General features: G+C 44.8%; 1 protein-coding gene across 1 annotated transcript; it reads left to right on the forward strand.

The window, feature by feature from the left end:
- Positions 1–1,584: 1,584 nt before the first annotated feature.
- tdrd12 (tudor domain containing 12) lies at positions 1,585–21,843 on the forward strand (the record flags this gene model as incomplete). Its single annotated transcript, XM_084451325.1, has 30 exons — positions 1,585–1,608; positions 4,941–5,084; positions 5,300–5,436; positions 5,543–5,662; positions 5,779–5,834; positions 7,861–7,946; positions 8,151–8,441; positions 9,513–9,622; positions 9,784–9,855; positions 10,778–10,838; positions 11,769–11,873; positions 12,064–12,249; positions 12,521–12,674; positions 12,823–12,950; positions 13,157–13,348; positions 13,474–13,602; positions 14,452–14,569; positions 15,554–15,693; positions 15,944–16,161; positions 16,373–16,454; positions 17,157–17,338; positions 18,289–18,496; positions 18,654–18,746; positions 18,871–19,046; positions 19,704–20,038; positions 20,593–20,680; positions 20,773–20,886; positions 21,279–21,432; positions 21,585–21,645; positions 21,770–21,843. 30 exons carry the CDS (start codon positions 1,585–1,587, stop codon positions 21,841–21,843), a joined length of 4,038 nt encoding a protein of 1,345 aa, XP_084307451.1.
- Positions 21,844–22,066: the final 223 nt, after the last annotated feature.

The raw sequence follows: 22,066 nt of genomic DNA on the forward strand, positions 1-22,066 counted from the left end.
TCTAGTTGTGTACCTAGGAACTGAAATGATGAACTGATTAGTGCTGATAAGATATTGTAAGGACATAACAAGAATTTTAATGTACCTGTACTGGTTATATGGCGAATAAAGAGAATTGGCGCTGGTTTCTCTCCGCAGCTCATTTGCAACCGGACCAATCAGGGTCAGCTTTTTGGCTGTTCTGCCCCCCAGTGGGGACGCAGCCCCTGATTGGTTCCCATAGTTGACGCGTGGAAATGAAATACAGGTGGCCGCGTCTCCCGAAGCAAGAGTGGTAAGGTTAACGTTAGTGGAATAAACGCCGCCGTAAGTGCAGTTATTGCAGAATTAGACTCAGTAACAACAATTAAACAAGAACAAGAGTATGCACTAGCGGAGTTTCTCAGAGGAAAAGACGTTTTCGCCGTTCTTCCGACTGGATTTGGCAAAGGTTTTAGGCTGATTGTCTGAAGTCTGTCAACGCTAAAGACAAGTACTCCCGCCTCGTTCGAGATAGGGGGAAGGCCAGACTGATCTGCGGAGAGAAAGTGAATGTGAGCTCGCTGGATGGTCTCACGAGGCTAGCTCTAACGTTAGCTATCCACTCATTAACAGGTAATTTAACTTTTCATATCACAAATCTGTCTTAGAATGCCTCTCGACCAATCACAACGCGCTGTCGGAACCACCGGAGACCCGCTACCGCGTTGTCTTCGATCGATTGATGTGACGTTAACGACCACGTTGTTCACGGCAAACCAAGGTTTTAGCGTTTTACATCCTGAAAACATCACTAAATATAATTCTAACTGAAACGAGTATTACAGCCAACGAAGGACCAAACGTAATGCGAGTTATTGTTTAGCTAAATTAAATAATTTGGGTTGAAAAGCTATTCTTCAGGGAGGTCGCTCGTGATGAAGCTGGCTAGCTAGTGCTAGCTAACTTTAACCATTCTTCTATGAAAGTCATGGTGTGGTAACGTTCATTATTTCTGTCGTATATTATAGCTACACAACTAGCTAAATCATGATTTTTGTCTTGTATTATAGCTATGCGACAATTTAAATTGGTTGTCAGTGCTTCAAGCAGAGGGAAGATGGATAATTTACTTGGAGTAGCCTACCCTAGCTTGCTAGCTAGAAAACTTTTCAGGCCCGTTTCTCCTACTCCACCTTGATATCCCGCTGAAACATGGCGGCGGGATCATATCAGTGGCCAATGAGGACTGTTCAAAGTGGAGTATGACAAATTATGTATATTATAATTATATATTATTATGATGTTTTTCAATTGTCGGCCATATTTATGTTGCTCCATTACAACTTTCAAGTAATGTTAGTGTAACCGAGTTGGTTAAACTTCATCCTCGGTTATAAATACCACCCACCCGCGGTTCGGTGTTTATGACTGGTGTGCTTGCAAGTCAGAATAGGACCAGGTACCAGTGTGTGATACAGACGAGCTACGCAGTCAACCTTGTGACACTGACTATTATTTGCATGATTGTTAGCTTGCTTCAAAATTACCAGCATATTCTATTAGCTAACAAGCTGTGTTGACTTCTTCCCCCCAGTAGGCTCACTGTTGGCGGAGGCTTCAAGAATGATTGAAATAGCCATTTTGAAGGTAACTTGTCTTTATATTGAAACTACATAGCGATGCATGTTAACTAGGGATGTGAACTACGCAAGGCATTTACTTTTTTGAGTGTTTTTAAATTAATTTGATGTGGACCTATTTTCTTAAAGTCGCACTGAAATGAAAAAACAACAACATTCTGTCCCATTTCGGTTCACATAATTGGTCATAGTGTTCACCTATACAACGATGTATGCCAATTTTTTTTCTCCAATTCTACTATTGTTTGTATCAAAGTATATAATTTCTTACTTCCTGGAAAACGGTAGGTCACGTGCAATGACGACAACAGGTACCTTAGATTTTAGGCCAATAATCTCACGACATCCACCCATCAATCAACACTATCCTTCGGGTTCTTAAAACCCGTCCACTTGTCAATGTTCCAATCTAATTCCTCTAAACAAATGTCCCACCCACCCTCATAGCTTGTTTGTGTCGGAAATACGTCAAACTACGGAAGTTAGATGATCTCAAACGTCCATTTCTGTGCGACTTTAAAGGTGCAGTAAGCGGTTTGGCTCAGATGCACTTTTTGTTACATTTTTTGCAATTCTCATTACATCCCGACAATCAATTAGGGACAGCAATCAGGGATGTCACGGTACCAAAAATGTAGTAGTCAATACCAATACCAGTGAAATATCACGATTCTCACTCGTTCCGATACCCAATTCGATTCCACTGTAGGGTTGGGCCAAATAACTCAATAATAAACGCCAAATATGATGGTTGAGAAAACATTGTTATAATAATTGCAGGACACGTTTTAAACACTTAGGCTGTCACAATGAACAGTTGAGTATTATATGTGTGCAATTAGCTAGTCCCTGTGAGTTTTTTTCCACATTGTGTCCCTCTTGAAGAATTAGAACAGCGAACTGGAGCTAGCGGCATGTGGATACACAGGCATTATGCCAATCATAAGCTTAGCTATCAGGGGTGGGAATCTCTTGGCACCTCACGATTCGATTCCGATTGAGGGATTATTGATGCATCAACATTTTTTATTGGGGTCTCATGTTTGTTGTGTTCCCAAAGTGTTTAATTTTAGCTCAACGCATCTTGCATACTGTGTGGCTCTTGTCTAGGTATTTTTTCCCTTCAACTTCATAGAGAAGTGCCGTACAAAAGGTATTATTTCAGTTTTTTTTTTTTTGCTATTCGACAATGGTTGATGTTTAATTGTTTTATAAATGGCATATTATTTATATATATATATATATATATATATGTGTGTGTGTGTGCATAAATATGTGCATTCTATTCGTATTAAAGGGGAAGGCTCAACAGCCTGGACCTTATTTACGGCATATTATAAGACATTTGACTCACCGAGATAACTTTGGTGTAATTCGGAGGCCTGTAGAAGAAATTTAAAACCCAGCGCGAGCCAAGTATATCCATGTAATGGCGGCGGACGGGGCACCGAGAATGCAGCTTTAAAAAAAATTATTTTCTGCCGCGAAACTGTTGTTTTCATCAATCTATTTTTATGAATCGGTAGTTGTGCTTCCATAGAGCGAGGGCTTGTTGTGGTTTTCACATGCCTCTGTAATATGATCTTTAGAAACGTCTTTAGAAACAAAATAAAGCTTCCCCACTTGCTTCAGCACGCATGCGCAGAGCAGCGCGCAGACTGGCTATTCTCCGTCTGTAGGCTACACCCGCGGCTCACATTCTCTACGCTACGATCGGCTTCGTCATCTTCTATATCCTCAAAATCGGATAAATATTCTGCCATATTGCACACAATATTCCAGGCACCAACAAGCCGATCGTAGCCGTTCTCCTGGCCTCCAACATTCTTAAATGGAATAAGTTTGGAACCACCAGGACCCTTCCTAGAGCTGACCGCCCGGCCAAACTAGTAATCAGGGGTTAAGGGCCGTGGTCGGGGAGGTGACCAAGAACCCGATGGTCACTCTTTGCAGAGCTCCAGCGTTCCTCTGTGGAGATGGGAGAACCTTCCAGAAGGACAACCATCAGCACTCCACCAATCAGGCCAAATGCAGTCGCGGTGACTTTTGGAGCTCTCATTGAACACAATACTCTTGAGTTTAATGGTTGTACTGCCGACAGCAAAGGAATTGCTGTGCTTTTCCTTTGATGAAGACGACACACACTGCAGATTATAGAACATGACTCCCTCCTTATGCTCGAGCCATGTTCTCTGCACCCCTGATTCAGTAAGTAACGTTAGGCGGCTAGTCAGTCCAGCTAAAACGACTGGAAATTTGTGTGGTTTGATGACTGACGCAGTTAGGCACAACACTGCATGATACAGTAACAGGAAATTGAAGTGCGCCAATTGGCAGCTTTCTCAAGCGCGTGTAGATTGTTTTTTTTTAACCAGACAATAGCGCGTGGTCTTAATAATTTACTTGCCAAGGACTAAATTTACTCGCCATTGATGAGTAAATGGGCTTAGTTTTTTTCCCTGCAGGTGTGCCTTTCCAAATCATGTCCAATCAATTGCATTTACCACAGGTGGACTCCAGTCAACTAATCACTAATCTAATCTCTGCCAAGTGTGCCTCAACAAAGTACTGAGTAAAGGATGTGAATACCTATGTACGTGATATTTCAATGCTTTATTTTTAATACATTTACAAAAATTTCCAAAGAACATTTTTCATTGTCATTCTGGGGTATTGTGCGTGGATTGATGAGAACACAACAGTTAATCCATTTTGGAATAAAACTGTATCATAAAATGTGGAAAAAGTGAAGGGGTCTGAGTACCTTCCGGATACACTGTAGCCTACTCTTATCAACGTTGAAGCTGTTTTTTCCTCATAACGTTACTACAATGGATATAAAGTCTGCCGGTGGAACACATTTTCAAATCCATACTAGTGCTACCAAAACGGTATGGCTAGTTAACTTAAGATGAATTAAGAAACTTCTCTGCTTGGCCTTTCCGCTTTATTTGACAGGCGAGTGAAAATATCTCTTACCGGCTTGCTGTCGGATTAGCAAGGTAGCCTGTGTTTGATATGCAGCTGTATTTTAATGGTTCATGGATTTGCGTTGTTTATAGCCTAATTAAGCTTATCAGGTAACCGAAAATAACCAATTAATGAGGGTTGACTATCGGTCAGAAAAAATAGCCCAAATTCGCATCCCTATCATCAGCCTACCTTAACCTCGCATAGGGGGAGGAGAGTCTGGAGAATCTGTCGAAAATTGGTCGTTTAGTGTGGACACTTTCACATCCCTGCCGTGCTGTTTGCTCTACCTTTTGCAGATGTTGCTTTGAGATGTTGCTTGCCATTGGCATCAGTTGATTATAAGGTATTCAATGCTGTCCTTCAAAGGTTGAGAATCCATTCTCTCTCTGGGGCCGGATCGTGGAGAATCAGAAAGAGTATGACAACTTACAAGTGAAGATGAATCTCTTCTACCATACGGTCCACCAGGATGTGCAAAAGATTAAGCCCTCATCCCTAGAGGAAGGACAGGTAATTATGTCTATGGAGGTAGTCTGCAGCTATATGCCTTGAGGAAAATGGCCTATATCACGTGTCCCATGTTGTGAGAAGGCTTATAGCAGGGATCATTGTATAGCATTTGGCCACCACTTTGGTCCCCAATGTGTGACTTTCTGGCATAAGTAGGTCAGAGTAGTTTGCACACTGCATTCTGCCGCTTACACATCTGTGTTGGTCCCTGCCAGGTGTGTGTGGTGTATTTCTTGGCCCTGAAGAGCTGGTGCCGAGCCATCATAGAGTCTCTCTACCTGGGCACGGTGGGTAGTCAGGCCGTGTGCTTCCTGGTCGACCATGGGGAGCGCATCATCGTCAGCCCCGATGAGTGAGTATGCCCTGGTTCCACCACTGACGGAGTCTACAAGAACAATCCTCTGTCAGTATGAGTAACAGAATCATAGAATGGTGATGATTGCATTTATTTCCTGCAGTGTCCGAACTCCCCTGGATAAGTTCCTGCAGCTGCCATTCTGTGTGAGGAGGTACCAGTTAGCTGGGATCCATCCCATGACACTGCAGGTGTCCATAGCTGAGGACAAGGCTGAGCTTGTGTAAGAGTCAAGGTTGACCATGGTGCCGAATGGTTGTACCAGAATAACTTTGGAGTTGAATGAAATGGCGTAGTAGCTTCTTACTGACCCCCTCTGAACTTATGGTTCCATTTTAGACCAGCAATGCAGTGGGACAGCTCTGCTACACGCTACCTTCACAACCTCCTCCAAGGTAAACAAATACTTGACTGCTGCACTTGTGGAATTGAAGTAGAATGCTTTTTGGAACAAGTGCCAAGAGAGCTACTAAACTGTACTAAGCTCTTAACTGAATAGACTATACTTTTACTGAGATACTTTTGCTCTTTGTGCATTTGTGAAATGTTTGAGCATTTGCAGCTACATGCAAGGATTCGGTTTAGTTTGATACATGCGTAACTGACCTGTGTTCCATTCGCCCTGCTTTTCGCTCTGAGATGCGCTTGTTCAAACTCGAGTACATTATTCAAAGTGCAATCTCTGCAACTCGAGTACCCCAGAGCTTCACAGAGTGCAAGCCTCACACCGCCTGCCCAAGCATTGAAGTATGGTCCACAGCGTGCTCACGAACCTGACCACCAGGTGGCCCTATGTGGCTATTCTCAAACAAGTGACCAGCATCAATAAAATGTTTGTTGGTTACTGAGCAGACCTCCTTTTGCTGAGATCAGAGAGTCACCACCATCTCTGAAGGCAGGGAGATGGACGTTTTGTTATTAGAATTCACTGCCTTCCAAAACAATAGGAATAGGAGCTAGATACTAAATTTATATAATAATCAACTTGAGCCATTCTCCCTGATGCTGCACACCTATTCCTGAGTTGTCTAAATGATGCCCAGCGTGATTGATCTCCAGAGCGTCTGGCAAGTGACCATTTCTATCCTTAAACAAAGCCGATATTATATAAAATCATGTTTAGCTCTGTTTTAAAGTTACTTATGATCATATACAATGGTTCAGATCAAAATGTTGACAAAACTAGCACTTTTGAGAAAGTCTGATAATTGCTCTACCACCGTTTAGGTCCTCATAAGTAACCTTAAAACAGGGCTAAACATGATTTTTCCCTTTACTACTCTGTCTTTTATTCTAAACCTGTTGTAAGGTGCATGTTTATCAACAATTGAGCGGAATGTTTTTTTGAGAAGAAATCTAGTGCCAATTCAACATCAGGGATTTCTGACGTGTAGTAGATGTCGCTATGGAGTAGGTCAATTAAGAAAGCCTGAACACTAAAGTTTCTCATAGTCCTATTAGTAATAGTGCGAGTCTGTAACTTCTCTAATCAAGAGTTTCTAACACAAGCTGTGGGACAGTGATCACTAACTCCTAGTTCAAAGGCACCATAAGCAAAGATTTTATGACTTCTATTAGAGAAAATCAATTAAAGTGGACCTAGAATTATTTTTCAACATGGCCTGGTGGGTTCATCAATCAACTGAACTGCAGTCCACTACTAACTTATCTAAAATGGGACGAATCATTGGTAAAATGTTACCGTAAACTCTTAATATTCCTGTGAATTATCCCCAATCCTTTTCTCTTACAAAAAGTCAATGGGCTAAATTGAGACTCCGGAGTGGGGTCAATGATGATATTCTGATTGAGAGTTTCAGCTCTTATACATAACATCCTGGTTGTCCTGGCCTAGTCAGGCACAGACGCACATTCTCTGTATGTTTTGTGATAAAATGTAAGCCCCCCTGCAGTTAACATGGAGGCCATCCTGTTTATACAAGCTTGACTGCTTCCAAAACATGCTCCAATTATCAACAAAAGCAATCTGTATCATACACCAAATCCTTTGATTTAGTTGCAAATCGTATATAAGCACGATTGCATTTGCTTCACGTTGCCAGGACATGAGCAAAAAACTGACTGGTGCACATTGCATTTTCGCCGGACAGTGGAGGAGTCATTGTGCCGTGTTCTGGATTTCCAGAATTGAAAGAAATCGCTCAGGGGCCCTCCTATTTTTCAGACAGTTTAGAGCTCTGGGAGTTAAATACTACTGTGCAATAAAACACTTAAAACATGTATACATGAAGAAAATATCATGTTTCCACTCATTACCACAAAGGAATGTGCATCATGGGTGGGGGACAACTTCTGTCTGACACCAGCCAACAAGTGGTCATGACTAGTCAGAGTTGGGCCGACTGTCAGGTTGGTGTGAATGGGAATTTAATCTAACTCCTCCGTTGTTCAAATATGCAGCTTCCAGCCAGATGGAGGCAGTGCTGTGTGAGACATGCGCCGACGCCACCTCCATTGAGCTGTACTTGACCGTTAAAAATGTGAAGGTAAACATTATAGAAAGAATTAATGATGGAAGAAAAATACTTTTGTAGTGATTTCTTGAATCACCACATAACCGTTTGTTATCGTGTGGAAGGGATGTTAGATGGACCCATGTGTTTGTTTGTTCGTTTGTCCGTCACATGTACCAGAGCCCATAACTCTGGGCGCTTGCCATTGTTAATTTTTCCCACGATGTATCCTTCCAGATCTGTGTGAACGACGATCTGGTCAACAAAAAGTTTGCTTGTTCCTCAAGCGAAAATACTCCCAGTGGTGCTGTGAACGGCGAGGTGGACCGGTCTCCAGCCATCTTGGCCTGTGACATCTTCTCTGACACAAACAACTTCCTGGCCACCGATGGCTGCACCATCCGATCGCTCACATCTCGGGTTCCTTCATGGCAGAACGGTACAGCTCTCCCCCCAGGTGAATTCCCCTACAAAGACTTCTCTATTTTTGCTTTGCTGTCCAAGGAGTCTCCGCTGTCCACACCTAATGTGTGTATTTGTAAATTAACATTGATCTTAAGAAAGCCTTGATTTCGATTTCTTTAGGGACCGTTCAGAAAGAGTTATCGGCATCAGGCTCATATGGATCGGAGTCCTCCAGTGATGTATCAGAGGTGGGTATCACTTTCCATTAGCCTTGTGAGACCACCCTGATTTCCCAAGTCTACAATCTGTTTCTCTCGCAAATCAGTCTGGATACTCTACATAGAGATCCAGTTTTACCAGATCAGAAAACGATCTTGGCAATCAGCATTGGTTTTAAGGAATTTGAAATACAAACAGCTACGCTGGGCGGGTTTAGGTGTGATGACGGTGAGGAGCAGTTGAAGTTGGCGCGTGATAGACGGTGACAGATGGTTCATCCAATCACCATTTGAACCTGATGATGGCCTAGTGCCGAAAATGCGGGAGCTTTTTTCTTTATTCCGTTCTTGTGAGTTTCTCCTACGCACCCGCCCGTGCAGATGTGCAAAAGTTTTTCTCATCAAATCACCTGCCAAGTATTTTGAAAGTGCCTGCCCTTTTCCAAACAGATTTCAACAGATGGTTATGTCAAGCAAACTATCTGGCACATCAGGTTAACTTTCCATAGGACATAGTAAATGTACTTGTGGAATAAATATCCTTTTTGGGTCAAATTCCCTGGGTCCTCCTGCACTCCTGTCTATTCTACATAAACATTAAATTATAGAAAGAATGAATGATGAAGAAAAATACTTGAATTTTACTGCGGATCAGTTCAGCACAAACATACTGAAACCCAGGCTTAAAATCATATACAACAATCCTGTGTCATACAGTCAAGCCATATATTGTCTGATATCCACCCCTATGGTGGGCCAAAGGTCCAAAACCTTTCTAGCTGATCAATTTGCATTTGGTCATCAATTCAATTTACATACGTTAGCATTCCTGCATCGTTAGCTCGTTTCAAACTGGTTTGTTTGACAAGCTTAAATGGTGTGGGCTGATGTTCCAGACGGGCCCACAGATATCAGAAACAAATATATCTCCCACATATTGATGGTCTCAGACAGCATTCTGCTATCCGTTTTCCAGAAGAGCCAGGATAATGACAGAAAGCAATCTGTAAGAGACCAGGTGAAAAGGTCGAAGTTCAACAAGAAGACGCCCAACGACAAACCACAGAAGAACTCTGGTGGCAAAAAGTAAGTTTAGCATTTTAAACTCATTTTAAAAATTCACTTCCAGCTCATTTGGATGGCTGTATTTTCCATTGATGATGCCAGTATGTAGAGCAAGATGAACTACCGGACCTCAATGTGTGGCTCTAAAACATCTCTCTAATTTTGTTTGATTCTTCTTTCAGGGACATGGCTTTGGGAGAGGACACAGACACAGCTCTTGTAGCTGCCCTCTCCAAGCGTCTAAACCTATTCAGGTATTATGATATAACCAGAATGTTTGACTGTTTCTGTCTGTTGCTACATTGGTAGAAACCCATGTTTTTTTGTGTCCTCAACAGATTCCTGAATTTTCTGAACCCTGCTTCGAGTGCTCAAATGGCTGTTCCCGATGTAAATATGTGGCTTACATTACAGTAGCATACTTTATCCACCGAGATATGCAAATGTCCAGTAACTTCATTATACTTTGTAAATGCTGTGATTTATGTTTGATTAGCAGCCTGATATTAGTGGAGAGAAGGAAGAGACCGGCACACCGGTGATCCCAGGAGTGGCCGAGGAGGGACAGCTACTCAGCACTCAACAGACCCAAGCAGAAACACCAGCCTGGTATGCCATCTGAAGTCTCTTTCCACAGATCCTACTAGCGATCTACGACCACTTCTCACTCTTCCCTCTACACTGTGACCCATGTCTAAACGGTTAAGCGAGTTTTACTGTCCATTATCCATGGGTCTCATGTTCCTGCAGTAACGGAGAGGGCCAACCTGATGGGACTACCGTCCAGTTACTTGAGAGTGATGTTGACCCCGTTGTAATTCAGCAGAATGGCACCGAACCGAGGTGTGTCCTCCTCCCGTTATTCCAGCTCGTTCAGTAGCCATGTCTTTCAGTTGATTTTGAAAGTGTTCGTGAAGCGGTGCTGTTGGTGTTGAAAGCTCCTCTCAACTGGGTCTCTCCTCATACACGTCCGCAGTGCTGCCAGTGAAGCAGATGGAGAACCTGCTCCGGCATGCGCAAAGCAGCCAAGCATTGAGGAGGAAAGGGCTTGTGCAAGGTATATTCCCACTCTGCCTACGGTCTCTTTAAGACTAATTATCCATGTATCGGTCTATCTATACAGTTGTGTAGGATCACCAGTGAGAAATAAAATGGACTGTCGACCGTTCTTTACAGGTTGTTGCAGTTGCTCAACCCGGACCCTCTGAAACCAGACAAAGAGTCCTCAGATGTCCCTGTAAGTCTTCAACACAAACTGACCCGTGTATTTTGAAGTTGACAAATTGACTTGCAGTGAATCAATGCATATTCTATGTGCGCACACTGACATATACTTAAATTGTACAATTAGGTGATTTAGCACACTTTTATTCAAAGTGACTTGCAATGTTAATGTTGGGGGTAAAGTACCTTTCTAGGGCACAGTGGGAGTCAATGATTGTCAAGTGGCAAAGTAGTTGTGCGCACCTCCAACCTATATTTGGCCAGGTGCTGGATAATCAAAATACTGTACATACGTGTGAGAGAGAGGAAAATCTGCACATACTGGATATATCATCTCAATACCATGTCGCCCAATGGCCTTAATGAGGAATTTGACATTAAGCCCTTCTTGTGAATTGGTGTTTGTTCTTAATCGTCAGTGTGCATTATGTTGTTTTTATTGTTCTTTGATAAATTAATTTTATAGCCTATAGTCTCTTCTGTATCTTTGTTCCTTTTTCCTAATATGCCCTCATCTATTCTATAATGGTTGAATTAAACTTTTTATCGATTAAGATTGATGTAAATACAAGTATGCCATTGTTGATGTGTTTGTAGACATATTTGCAGCTTACAACTGTGCTAAATGGCAAGCACCATTTTAGCCTAAATTGACTGACAGATGATGTCAAGTCAGTGTGATGTCACAAGCTCTCAGCCTACATATAACTGCCATCTGTCACTTTGAACTGTGAAAGTTGCCTGATGAAGACCTAAAGGTCGAAACGTTGCATGTTTATTAAATAAAGTGAACCCGGGAGCTGTAATTCCAGTGTGTGAATTTTCCTCTCATACGTAATGATTGTCAAGTGGCCTGGTCTGGTTTTGAACCTTTCACTGGTGATGTGCTCCCTGCCTACTGCCCCATTTCTGTATTGACTGGCCTTGTCTTGGTTTCTGCCAGATCATCAGTGACCCCAACAGGAGTGGGGTCATAGTTCACTGTCCCCTCACGGTGGACCCCTGCACCAGCCTGGCCAGTGCCCCCATCACTGACACCTTCCGCAGGGTACGATGCTACGCTCTCAGACATGCTCATTATTCTCACTGTATCTGTGAACAAATGAAATCGCTTTTAAGTCGACAGAATTAATGTTGCAGCAGATTATAAGTAAAAAGAAAAGAAAAAGGTTATCATTACATGATGACTTAAGAGTAATGTTAAGAATAACACGTTTTCTCTGATGTCCTCCCTCTAGATCCTGCGGAGGAAGAAGTACCCGGGTCCCTCCGTAGCGGAGGGATACTGCTGGGTGGCGGTGGCCCGGGGCTGTGACACAGTCCTCATCTCCCACAGCGGCGACCAGCCCCTCACCTACATACCCCCCTTGCTGGCCCACATGCAGCTCTCCTCCACCTCCAGTGCCATCTCTGCGCGCGCTGGGGTGAGTACACAAGATGGAGTACCCAGTCGTCATGGTAACACCCCCTCACAGCCTCTGTATGCTGGGATGGAAATTTCATAATGTAATCTGACTTTTAAAAGACAATACTTTAAAAGACGAAACTCTACGTTATATCCCTTTGAAGCCCGATAGATCAAATACTTTCTGCTGTAATGCTGATCACACTGATTTACACTGGAAAGAGATTTCTGATTATTTAAATGAGTTTAAAGGATTTGTCTGGAAGAATATCGTCTGTGGTTTCCTCCAGCCCATAGCTGTGATCCTGTGCCCCGGGTGGGAGAAGGCTGAGACGTTGTTTGACCTGCTGGAGGAGAGCAGGACTGTCCACATCCTCCACCCCACGGTCGTGCTGGTGGGACTGGGCAAAGACGAGGCTGAGGCCGTCAAGATCCCCAACAACTGTAAGTCTAGTCACAGGAGAAAACGCCTGGCGCTGGGAGGATGGTTTTCATGTTTTATAATTTTATCGGTGAGTTTCACAAAAAAGTAACGTCCCAGTTTGAATCAACTTCCATCGGGCCTTACCTTCTTTAACCCCCGTGTCTCCAGGCCAAGTGTTCCTGACCACACCCTTCAGCCTGGTGCGTCTGCTGGCCTTCCACTGCTTCCTGTTCCTGCGGCTCTGTCACCTGGTTCTGGACGAGGTGGACGTGCTCTTCTCACGAGCCCCGAACGAGGTCAGAGAGAGCTTCACCTCCCCGAGCCCCCGGCTAGCCCCCCCGTGCCTCGTTTCTCACCGCGGGAATGTCCGCATCATTTTATAGCATTATTACACATTCATTAATGCAGTACTGCTGTTTATTCTGTTCTGAAATCCCCATAAATTACAGCGGTTGTCTCTGTTGTGCGTCTTCTCCGCCTGTCCGCTCTCTTCACCTCTCAGATGGCTACGATCCTGCAGCACTTCCAGAAGGTAGCGGCCAGCGAGGAGCACGCCTTCCGCCCCAGGCAGATCATCGCCGTGGGCAAACACTGGAGCCGCCACCTGGAGGCCCTGTTGAACGACCACATGAACAATCCCTGCGTCATCGTCACGGTGATGGAGGAGGCGGCGCTCTACGGCAACGTGCACCAGGTCAGTTTTTAGGATCGTGGTTTCAGGGTCCTAAATAGAGAGGTGTCTGGCTTGCGCGGCTGTCTCTGATGCATAATCCTATTGCATATCGAAAGTTAGGTGTCATTCATGTCTTAAATTTACAGATGATCCTGCCGTGTCTGGACTGCGATAAGATCTCTGTGCTCGTGGGGGCGTTGGATTTAAACCCTGAGGTCGCCCAGAAGACCCTCATCATCGCCAACTCTGCTGAGGAGGTTGAACATGTTTTTAAGGTACAGCGTTCACATAAATGACTCCCATCAATACTTAAGTTTAGGTTTGGGACAATATAATTTTTTTTCAGACCAAGTACGAGTACTTACTTTTGTGTGCTTGCCGATACCAAGTACCAATACGAGTACTTTAATAACGCTGCAATTTTCAGTTATCACAATCAAGCCTGGAATATCAGTAGCTAAGTACCAGTAGCTACAAACCAGCCAAGTGTAATATTGGATTCTAACTATGCTAGTTAACTTGCATGCAAGCTAGGATAGGGTTGTGAACTTATATAGAAGGTTTGATTCAGTGAAGCACTCAAAACTAACTAACGATGAGATCCACTTCTGTTCAGTTGCACTTTCGCGAGTCACTCAGTGTAATGTTATGACATTGATATGGGTTTGGAGTATACAGACATTTTTACGAGTACCAATACATGAGCGCAGTATCGGCCCCGATACCGATGCCAGTATCGGTGCATCCTAGGGCTGCATGATTATGACAAAAGATAATAATTGCGATTATTTGCTTCAAAATGGTAATTGTGATTAATAATTGTGATTAATATTTCAAAGTAATAGCTTTAGCTCTGCACAGTTTGCATATGACCTGCTGGGCTTGAGCGACATCATCTTTTTCGTAACCACTCAGCTGGAAAGCATGTGATTGGTCAGACAGCATAAGCGCCTGTGATTCGTCCGTGTAGTCCTAGCACAAAGCAAAATTATTAATCACATTAATTGCGGCCTTTTGCGATTAGTTAATCGCGGAGGTCATAATTGCAATTTCGATTAATTCACGATTAATTGTGCAGCCCTAGTGCTTCCCTAACCTTAATATGCATACTTCAACTCCCACAGGCTGTGAACAAAACATCTGCGTTCTGCCTGAAAACCCATGAAGGGTTAACCCACCAGTTTGACTTTGTGATCGAGCAGTGGAGGAAGGACGTTGGACCGGGCACTCAAGTCGTTCTGGGTAATACATGCACATTGCACAACGCTTCCAAATGCTGACATGGTGTTGACTTTAGTTGTCTTTTATTATTGTCCTTATTCAGCTCTGCGTTGTGTTTTGATTTCAATAAAAGACGGCACCCAATCTCTTACAATACCACACAGTCCAGTGTCCCTTTTCCAGGTGTATTCCAAATGAATCTCTCCAACACGGGATTTGAGCGACAATCAAAAGCTGTTTTATTACAGAAGGTTTAGCTTACAAAAGACGATGGCATCTAGTCTAATGTTCAGCTTGCCTGTCTGTATGGCTGTCTGTCCCAAATCAAATCATCTGAGCTCGAGCACGGTTCTTATGGTTCGGGGGCGTTCCCCCCCCCCTTCCCCGACTGGTCTGGTCTCTCCTGTGGCTTATGGCCTTGCAGCGAGATAACCGGCCGATGGTTCAGCGCCCATGTCTCTATCTCTAACCACAACAATTGCTGTTGTCCACAGAATGTACCAACCATGGAATGTCATCTTTATCTCATATGGGATGTTTGTCTATGCGAAGGGAGACAGTTTCTTACAGAACCTGCGGCCGACAGCCAAACTCAGGGGTCATCATCATAATTAGAAACGGCTAACAGGATCAGGTTAAACCGAGATATTTCTCTGAAAATAGCCATTTTCATCAATGGTGAACTATTTGTTACTCGATAAAAGGACAAACTTTAAAGTTGCTCGACAACTGCTTTATTGGCAACGGCCATGTTCCACTCTACACACCCTGCGCAACTCTCCGACACAACTTCCTGTCCCTTCACAATAAAAGTACTCACTTACTCCCAATACAGGATAACATGTATATCTTAACACAGGCCGTTATTAGACCAATTTAATATATTATATCCAGTACACAAATAGTAGTACCTGTAACTTAACACTATTCATGTAGGGTTATTCTCGTAATAAATTCACTCTGAAATAAACCTAATCTCTCATGCTCTTAATGCTGCTGCTCCAGTCACCACCACCGACTGTATGAAGGCCCTGGGTATCAGAGATGCTACGTGTGTGCTGCACTACGGCTTCCCCTCGTCCCCAAAACTGTTTGACAGACGCCTCTTCTGCATGTCGGACAACTTCCGCAACCTCTCCGACAAGGTTAGAGCACACCGGCCACTCCCTCACCAACCCGTGGGCAGCTTTTGAGTCCGAAGGGTCTCTTAGCTTGAAAGGTTGCCGTATGAATGTGTATATGGAAATATCAACATTTATCTTGCCAGTGTGATTGCATCCCCCCCAACTGTTTTGACTACTACTCTGATGGCATCTTGTGCATACTGTGTGTTTTTAAGTGTTCCTACCACTGTACTCGCCACTGACCCCCGCCCCACACACAACCTTCCTCCAGGAGTGTTTGGTGAGCCGCGCCCACCCCGTCAAGTCTGTGTTGCTGCTCTCTGAGAAGGACGCCCGTCACGTGACCGGGGTCCTGCGCTACCTGAAGCGCTCCGAGGCCCCGTTGCCCTCGGAGCTCCTCCACTTCGCCCAGGGGGTCCTGCACGCCAAGGAGGAGCAGAAGGCCACCAGACCCCTCTGTACCTACCTCAAGAGCTTTGGCTTCTGCAAGTAAGTAGTGGCTTATATGCTATACAGTGTACACTACATTTTCTGATTACTCAACAAAAATACTCTGTTAAGGAGCTTGTTGGAGTACCTAAACATGAGACAGTTTGGGCATTTACCATTTACTTGTGTATGTGCTTTAGGAAAGATGTGAAGAAGAGGAAATTGCTGAATGCACTTATGTTACTGAGAGCGTTGTGCCTCTCTGTTGCAGGGACAGCAGTGTGTGTCCAGACCGACACAGCATCTGTCTCACTCAGGACCAGGCCCGACACCCAGACACAGGAACCATAGTGGTGAGTCATTATACCAAAATGCTATCTTAAACATCCAGAGAGAGATTGATATATTTGTTTCTGCCATCTGCATGACTATAGAGTCCATGGTATTTCTTGTCCCCACCCCCCACCCGATGAAATCAGGTGCAAGGGACTTTAGATTGACCCCTGTATGTTAGTTTGTCTCACATACCAGTGCCCACCACCTCAGCACAGTTATTTTTTCCATCATTGCTTTGAATGTACATTTTGCATTAAACAAGCACAAATTCACAAAAGGGGAAGTTTCACACAGCTTTGTTTTGAAGCTCCATGTTGGTAGGCCGAACAGGCACTTACCTGTAGAACAAAGCACTTGAGACTAAACAAGTGTCTCTCGGAACGAGAAATGGGTCGGATATTTCACAAATGCAGGAACAGCATAACTGCACCTTCTTCACGTTGCCATGACGCCAGCAGAAAACTGACTGGTGCACATTGTATTTTCCCGGACAGCTGAGGAGAGTAATTGGTGCGATATTCTGTAGTTCCAGAATTGAAAGAAAGTGCTCAGGGGCCATTCTACAAGTACTATGCACATAAGATGAATAACACTTAAAACATTTCATATTCATTTGGAAAATATCACGTTTCCACTCCTTCATTACCACAAAGGAACGTGCATCACGGGTGGGGGACAACATGTTTACTGTCCACTTGTTTTCTCTGGTCCGTGGTCAGGTCCTGCCCTTGTACATCAAGACCGCCTCCTTGTTCTACGGGCGCATAGTGAGCCAGACAGAGGACCCATACGAGAGCCTCGCCACACAGATGGCCTCCCACTACGCCGAGGAGAAACTCCTCACCCCAGAGGTGGTGGAGGGAGGGCTCTACGGGCTACAGGAGGAGGAGACCTATCACAGGTTTGAACACTACACACATTTTTATTTATTTTTTATCAAACCTTTATTCAACCAGGTGAAGCTCATATCACTCCCACTGGCTTCCTGCAGCCTATAGGATCCAGTTTAAGATCCTTACAATGACCTACAGAGCTCTACATGATCAGGCCCCGATGTATGTGACTGAACTATTACATTCATACTGACCTCATAGTTCACTTAGGTCAAGGCTCCCTTAACCTGTTAATTATCCCTCACACCCGCCTTAAAGGATAAGGACACTGAATTTCATGTTTAGCCCTATTCCTGGCTTCCCTGGCATGTATCTGACTAGTACAGGTTAAAATATTTCTGTTTTGTGCAGTACAGAGTTCTGTGTCAATAACGTCGGCGCGCGCGCCCTAGCTCGTTGCTAGCTATGGTCACACTCGAAAAACTCTAAAAAGTATGATATACGTGGATTTCAAGTTCAGGAATTACATGGTTTATGCTTACCCAGCTCTGAAGTCGTCCTGTAAACACCATAGATCCTTTTGCCTCTGCATTTCGAAACAACAGTAACTTATAGTCACCGAACATACAACAGCCATCCCTTCACCCGTGGTGATGGAGCTTTTGAGGCTGTAGCCTCCAAGCTATGGAACGCTCTGCCTCCACCCCTACGGTCTGCAGTCTCAGTGGAAGTTTTTAAATAACAGTTAAAGGGTTAGGGTTAACCCTAACCCCACTTATTTAAGCAGGCGTTTCTGTACCATGCCACATTTGTCTTATGTCTATATATTATGTTTTATCTCTGCATGATTTCTCCTGTCTTCCTCCTTGGTGGGGTAATGTATTATGCCCTGCTTTTTTTGTACCTATGTTTTGATCATCTCTGTGAAGCACTTTGACCATATCTGAGAAAAGTGCTTTTTAAATAAACTTAAACTTACTCACTTCCTCTCTCACCGACCTCTTCTTCCCCCCGTCAGGGTACGGGTGACCTCGATGCCAGACAAGGGCGAGCGTCTGTTCTCCAGCGTCCAGGCCCTGCTCCTGGACGAGGGCTGTGAGCAGGAGGTGAAGGTCCACCAGCTGCTCCAGCTGCCCCCCCAGTTCCACTCCCTGCCCCCCCAGGCCGTAGAGATCGTCCTGTGCAGGGTCAAGCCCATAGACGCAGAGGTGGACTGGAACCCCAAGGTCTGGCTGGAGAACACTCATCTTAATACCGTTTCCTCTCCACCTCCTGCTTACCTTTTCTGTGTTGGTTCTTCCATCTTGAGTCAGCTGTTGTTCTTAACTTTGTAAAAAGCTACGTTGTGAAATAACTAACTATCCATGTGTGTTCTTTGAGTAGGTAACGAGAGCCATCAGACAGAAGATCCGAGGATTTCAGCACCAAGCCAAGGTGGTTCTGAGTCTGGGAAACACTGTCTTCGTTGACCCCATGGTAGGTTTTAGTATACTTCTCCAAGGCAAACTACAACTCAAGTTTGTCTTTTCTTTAATCATACACACACACACACACAAGTGTTTTTATTGAGACAAAATGGCCGTCACCTGGCTGCTCCCAGGTGAGAAGGACCCGTCTGCCAGGCCTGAAGACGTTCATAAACGAGTACAACGTGCATGCCGAGATCCTCAACACGGGCATGGGCACCAGCCACCCCGAGCACCTGGACGTGCTGAAGGAGCTGTGCCAGGGGGCTGTGCCCGCCGCTTCCGCTGGGGAGACCGCTCAGAGCACTGGGTGAGTTTGTGCCCACAGTCTTCACAGCAACAAGGCACCTCATCTTACGCCTGCTTTAAGCCCCCCCACCGCAGCTGAAAGCGCCACGACACGCCACGAAACGACATTCTAATTATATAGCTCCCATTGTTTCCTATGGAAGCCCGCACACTGCCGTCGTTCCGCCAGAAGCCGACAATGTCGCCCCGGGATTGATTTAGACTCGGCTCTATTTTTTTTGTGATGTGACAGTCGACGTGTCAATCCAACCTAAACTTGGATTAGGCTAAAGCATAGGATTTCCTGCACTGCATCATTTTACAGGCCTAAATTCATCATTCATACACCAGAATGAATTTACTGCATGGTGGTAGAAACAGCAATCCATAACACCGGTCACCAGCAGCTCTGTCTTATACCAGACTGCCCGCCATTTTTTTTTTTTTAAGTGCACTAGAGTGCATCGCATCCTTGCCGTTTTGCGTCATCGTTTGGGCTGCGGTTTAGGGGGGCCTTTACACATCCAGCAATGTTCTTCCCGTCTGACCCCAGTTGAATGGAATACGCTTGTATGATTGCGTCTGATTGGTAAATGTTTACATCAGTTGTGTGTAATGTTAGAGGGAGATATGCGTAGCTGCTGTTAAGAACACCCTTTAACTGTGTTCATGTGAATAGGCTGGGTGGTGCCACGGTGACCCTGGACCAGGCGCAGGATGCAGGGGAGGCCTTGGTCTGCGAGGTGAGGGCAGAGGGCCTGCGCTGTGGCCAGGACGCGTCTGTAGATCCACCTCCCGCAGCTGCAGCCCCCCAACCCCTGACAGAAGCCCCAGTACCTGCCCCGCGCCAGGCCCCAGTACCTGCCCCGCGCCAGGCCCCAGTACCTGCCCCGACATCCCTAGACACCCAGCCAAAGACGGAGCAGTGGAACAGCCTCATAGCCAACCTGAAATATGCTGCTCAAGCACTGAGGTTTGTGTCCAAGTGGGCTCTCCAGCCCAGTTCCTCTCAGGGTCTCATACTGGTCATTGTGCTGTGTTTTCTTGTCTGCTGTTGGTCTAGCTTGGCTTGTGAGCGTGATGTGATCGGAGAATGGTTAGAAGGAAAGTGACTGTCGGTTACAATTTCAGTACACTGCACTATTCCACCAATAAATATTGTTCGAAAAAATTTCTGAAGTTATATTTTTGAAGGTCTGCTTACATTGGAGGTCCATTATGCTCTAGTACCATGCATCCTTAGCTGGCATGAACGGTATATTGGTTGGTTCCCTTCAGAACATGGATGATGTGACTGAGCCCTTTGTTTTCATGCAGGAACACAGACATGACAAGATTGCACCCGAAACATTGGATATCCTCTGTCCACCCAGTGTGCGGAAATGGTAGGACAGCATTGTTCTCAAATCGTTCCCTGCCTTTTACCTTTCAGTGGTGTCCTCGGCAGTGTTTTGTGTGTAATAATTCCCAGAGAGAGGGTGGAGACTCCAGTGGACACTAGTCTGTTCTTGAAACAATTCCACACTCTGCATGCTGGTTTACATGCTTGTATATTTTGACCCACTCAGGACACTCAATAGATGAGAAGCAACTCAACGGACATGTTGAGAATGTCACATGGCTCGACAAAGCCATCAAGGTGGACGCACCGAAAAGGTACAAGTATGCAACACAAGCTAATGATTTGACATTTGTCTTGTAAATCCCAGTTGTTCATCATAGAATAACCGTGTTGTTGTCTGTTTCAGTTTCCATCCACAGATCAAATGGTTCCAGAGAGAAGACACGGTCATCCTGAACATAAAGCTCATCAATCCAGTCGAGCAGAGCTGTGAATTCTTCCCAGATCGAGTTGAATACAGGTTTGTATCGCAGCTCTGTCACCCTGCTGCCGCATGAATCTAACCTAGATATACGGGCCGACTCGCTCAGGAGGTAGAAGAGGTGGTCCAATGATCGTAGGGTCGGCGGTTCGAATCCCAGTTCCTCCTGTCCACATGTCGGAAATATCCTTGGGGCAAGAACCCCAAATTGCTCCCAGTGAGCAGGCTAGCACCTTGCATGGCAGCTGCCACCATTGGTGTGTGTGAATGGGTGAAGGAGAGGCCTTCATTGTAAAGCGCTTTGGATAAAAGCGTTATAGAAGTGAAGTCCCTTTACCCTTTATATATCTACCAGGGAAATGACTGCCCCTCTGTTGACCATGGAACTATAAATGTTACAATTGATCCATATTAACTGATGTTCTCTGTAGCGCCTGTGTGAACAGCAGACCTTACCGTGCCAACCTGGAGCTCCACCTCCCCGTCGCTGTGGAGAGGTGCTCCTGGGAAATGAAGTGCAATGAGCCCGTCATAACCCTGGCAAAGCGAGTGCAAGGTGACTGGAAGATGCTCCTTAAGCAGAAGGTAGGGACAACGCCCAATCTGTTTGGATGTTCTCATGCCACTACCTTCATGTTAAAGCCAACAATATTTTTTTTAGAGAAGATGTACATTCACAGGACGGCATCCAGTTCTGAATTGTTCTTTTCTCCATTATTGGTCATGTCCATCGACAGAGTAACTTTGTCAGTCTGAACTTCGACCACTTTGAGAAGAAGAAAGGGAAAACGCCAAATGGTAGGAAATGCACAGACCTCATCTTATCTACCCCTAACCCTGTAGCAGCCACTAACACACGTGTTAGAGCTATTTGGTTGATTATCACTTATCGACCCCCCTATTTTGTGATTGGTGTCCCCAGGTCACTGTTTTATGGAGCACACTGGGGAGAACGGCTGCTATGTGATGTCGGAAAGTGGCAGTGAGAGTGATTAAGTCCTCCCACGCTGACCCCCACCTTAAAGTTTAATATCAACTCCTGTTTTACCTATACCTGTTTTCCTACATTAATTATTGCAGCCTGTGGAATTTTTGGCACTGGTCCAAAAATATTTTCAATTTGTTAATACATCCACATGAGGGTTCTTAGTTGAGATACTTCAAATGTAAGTTTGTGAGCATTACAGTAAAGCTAATGGAAGCAGGGGGACACAATTTG

Source organism: Borostomias antarcticus (assembly GCF_949987555.1).
Source record: "Borostomias antarcticus genome assembly, chromosome: 16".
Taxonomy (NCBI): domain Eukaryota; kingdom Metazoa; phylum Chordata; class Actinopteri; order Stomiiformes; family Stomiidae; genus Borostomias; species Borostomias antarcticus.